Raw genomic sequence first — 3,727 nt, 5'->3', positions numbered from 1 at the left:
TTAATTTTATTTAATTTAATTTTAATTTACTATTATCTATTAGACTATTATATATATATATATATATATATATATATAAATTGATATTGTATTTGTCACATTAACATATTCGTTCGCTTTATATAAATGTATAATTTTTGTTTAAATTTTCAGAAACAATAAATATTTATTATATATCTTCATTAAAAACAATGTAGATGAAATTTTATTACATAGAATGAATTAATATATTAATAAATGTAGTATATTAATAAACTGAAATGAAAATAGTTATTTACTTATTTATTTTTTTAATTTTTCTTCATGTACATAAATAAAATAGTTAAATATATTAATAAATAATAAATGATAATTTTATCTTATAATGTAATTAACGATAATAAGTATGATTTTAACTGTAAAACGAGTAATGCATATCAATGTTATCAACAATGTATTAGTAGATATATGCTTTAATATGCTTTGTAATATATAGTCCATATCCAATACTTGAGACAGTTTACCTCAAAACAAAAAGTATGATACGTAACAACGTAAGTCTGTTTTTCGTTCTATGCATCTTGTGTACAGTAAATCATTCGCAATGTTACAAAATTTTGGCCCTCATTTCGACATCATCCTACAGCCATCAGATTCCATATCGACCATTATGGCTTGAATTGCATGCACGTGGTCACGAGATTGTATTGATCACCACGAATCCTATACCGAATATCAACTTACCAAATTTTACTCAGATCGATATAAATAAAATTCATACTAATTTAAAAGTTATAGATTTCGTCAAGTTACGAATTGAAAAATTGGATTGGATAAAAGTTTTGAACGATTATTTAAAACCTATATTCGATAACCAAATATTTGAAATATTTGAATCCGCAGAAGTGAAAAAGTTATATGCTCCGAATAGTAATGTAACATTCGATGTCTTTTTAACAGAGTTTATTTATGTGTCACCTATGTATGGTTTTGCACATAGATTTAACGCTCCTCTAATAGGTATTTATTTAATATCTTAATTATTTTTAATAAATATAAAAATAATTCGAAAACTGAAAACAAAACAATGGTAAACGATTTCGATTGATCATGTCTTGCATGATTGTAGGATTATGTTCGTTAGGATTACATAGCTTTAATGAAATAATACTTGGAGGGCTGATTTTTCCTTCTCATGAATATACTTGGGAAATGGAAGAAAACACGGGAATAAATTTGCCGTTCTTCAAACGATTGTACAATTTTGTAAAAATGTGGTATTTCCAGTATTACATAACTACCAAAATACCTAAATATCAAAAAATAGCGGAGAAATATCTTGGACCATTACCACCTTTGTTGGACATTATGAGCAACACTAGTATGGTTTTTATTAATCAGGCTGATGTTATAACACCAGGACGACCGAAACTTCCAAATATGATTACTTTCAATTCTTTGCACATAATTAAGGATCTACCTCCTTTGTCAAAGGTATGTCTTCAATAGAAATTTTATTTTATTATATTTGTATAATTAATAGGTTTAGAGGATTCATGAAATATATAGATTGGAAATATCAAAATTATAGAATTATCGTATATTACATATTCTGTGCTAAACAAATGTGCTAAAACTTACTTATTTTTGTAGGATATACAAAAATTTCTAGACGAAGCGAAACAAGGATTCATCTATTTTAGTCTTGGTTCCAACATAAACAGTTCAATATTGCCAGAAGAAATTAAATGCATATTTCTCGACGTTTTTCGTAAACTGCCGTACAAAATTATATGGAAGCATGAACAGAATTTAAACGAGAAATTCAAAAACATTTACACAGGGAAGTGGTTACCTCAGCAAACGATTCTTGGTATAATCCTATCTTTATTAAATAAAAAATATTTCTTAGACGATATCTAATATAATTGTATATATTATTTCGCAGCTCATCCGAATATTAAATTGTTCATTTATCAAGGAGGTGTACAAAGTACTGAGGAAGCTATTGAATACGGAGTGCCAGTTATTGGTTTCCCAATATTGGCGGATCAAATTTATCAAATAAGAAGAATGGAAACTTTTGGCATTGGAAAATATTTAAAAATTACAACTTTTACGAGAGAACAACTTGAAAACACTATTAATGAAATCATAATTAATAAAGAGTAAGTATACATTAAATCTACGGATACATTTGCGAAAGTGGATTTGAAAAACTTGAGAAATGATATTAATCGAAAGAGAAGTCGATTAATAATGACATAGTTTAATGATGAAATTACAATTCAGCTAGACGTAACACATGTTGTGGTGAAATAATAATGTCAATAATGGAATGATGAAGATGATAAAGAGATAAAAAAAAAATTCTTCGTTGAGGAATCTCCTGATAATCCTGTTCTCAATAGTTTTTGATGAAAAATAATCTTAAGAACAAGTGTCGAAAATTTTATTTTTAAATGTATAATATTCGTAGCCTAAGATCAAGTTACATCTAAATCAATCAGAAAAGTTTAAACTACAAGATAATTATTATATTGAATATCATTTAGTTATGTGAAAATCCATTGAAATTATTTCCTGTGATATAAAATAATTCCGCTTTCATAACGTTGTTATATTTCTTTCCAGATATAAAGATAGAATACTTAATATTCGAAATCAAATTAGGGATATACCTTATAATGGTGTGAAACACCTCGCTTGGTGGACAGAATATGTAGTACGAACAAAAGGCGCCCCACATCTTCGCTCTACAATAGCTTTAGAACCTTGGTATCAACGATTTGACATAGATGTTATAATATTTTTGACAATAATAACATTTATTATCGTTTTAAACGTTTTTTATATAATTGTTAAGTGTTTTATATATTTATGCAAAATGCTGCAAATTTCTATAAATCAAAAACAGAAAATTAATTAATCAAATATAAAATATTTGTTAAATAAATTAATTTTATTATTAGTTCAATCATTATGAATTATTATAAATCATTTTGATGATGAGATTTTTCTTAATTATAAATAAATTTATTAATTTATCTCTGAAAAGAAACAACTCATAGCGATTCGTAATAATATGTATTATCTATATCATCTATAATATATTACCTATATCATCAAAGACTAAAGATTTTTAGTTATTTTAATCATAAACATCTAATGTATTAAAAATATATTAAAAATATATTAAAAATGTATTGAATCGATGATATTAATTCAATAACATATGAAATGTTGTTTTTTTCTTTAAGATTTATTTTTGATGGATCTATTATTTTGTCATATAAAAGATATATCGGATAATATTATATTTAAAACATGAAAAAATGAAATTTCGGAGATTGATTTCATCTCTTCGAAAAGATTTCTAATCACTGAAGAAATGTTTTATGTAACAATATATAATTCATTATACTCTATATGCAAATAAACTTTCATTAAAATCAGAATTATCAGATTAAATTAAATTTAACTGATTTTAATAAAAGTTTGTATGCATATAGAATATAATGGGTAATACATATATTATTAAATTTCTTTGTAATATAATATATAATTAATTTCATTAATTATGTATTGTTTATTTCTTGCAACAATGATATAATTTAAAAAGCACAATGTTAGAAAAAACAATTTTAAATTATAATAAATATAATAATTATAAGATAATATAAAAACATTACATCAAAATATTAGATTGAAATTTTACAATTTGTAAACACATTTATAAAATTTTTGC

At 24.3% G+C, this 3,727-nt stretch overlaps 1 protein-coding gene across 1 annotated transcript in view; it reads left to right on the top strand.

The window, feature by feature from the left end:
• The first annotated feature begins 503 nt into the window (after nt 1-503).
• Nucleotides 504-3,727, top strand: part of LOC102678728 — a 7,900-nt gene continuing 4,676 nt past the window's right edge. Inside the window, exons 1-5 of the mRNA XM_006619946.2 lie at nt 504-999; nt 1,109-1,473; nt 1,633-1,852; nt 1,928-2,147; nt 2,614-2,896. Of these exons, the coding sequence (XP_006620009.2) occupies nt 519-999; nt 1,109-1,473; nt 1,633-1,852; nt 1,928-2,147; nt 2,614-2,896 (1,569 nt within the window). The 5' untranslated portion in view covers nt 504-518. The remainder of the gene's footprint in view (nt 1,000-1,108; nt 1,474-1,632; nt 1,853-1,927; nt 2,148-2,613; nt 2,897-3,727) is intronic.

This window comes from Apis dorsata, unplaced genomic scaffold (genome assembly GCF_000469605.1).
Source record: "Apis dorsata unplaced genomic scaffold, Apis dorsata 1.3 scaffold_465, whole genome shotgun sequence".
Taxonomy (NCBI): domain Eukaryota; kingdom Metazoa; phylum Arthropoda; class Insecta; order Hymenoptera; family Apidae; genus Apis; species Apis dorsata.
Note: the sequence above shows the minus strand (reverse complement) of the source record. Positions and strands in the feature narration are given on the sequence as shown.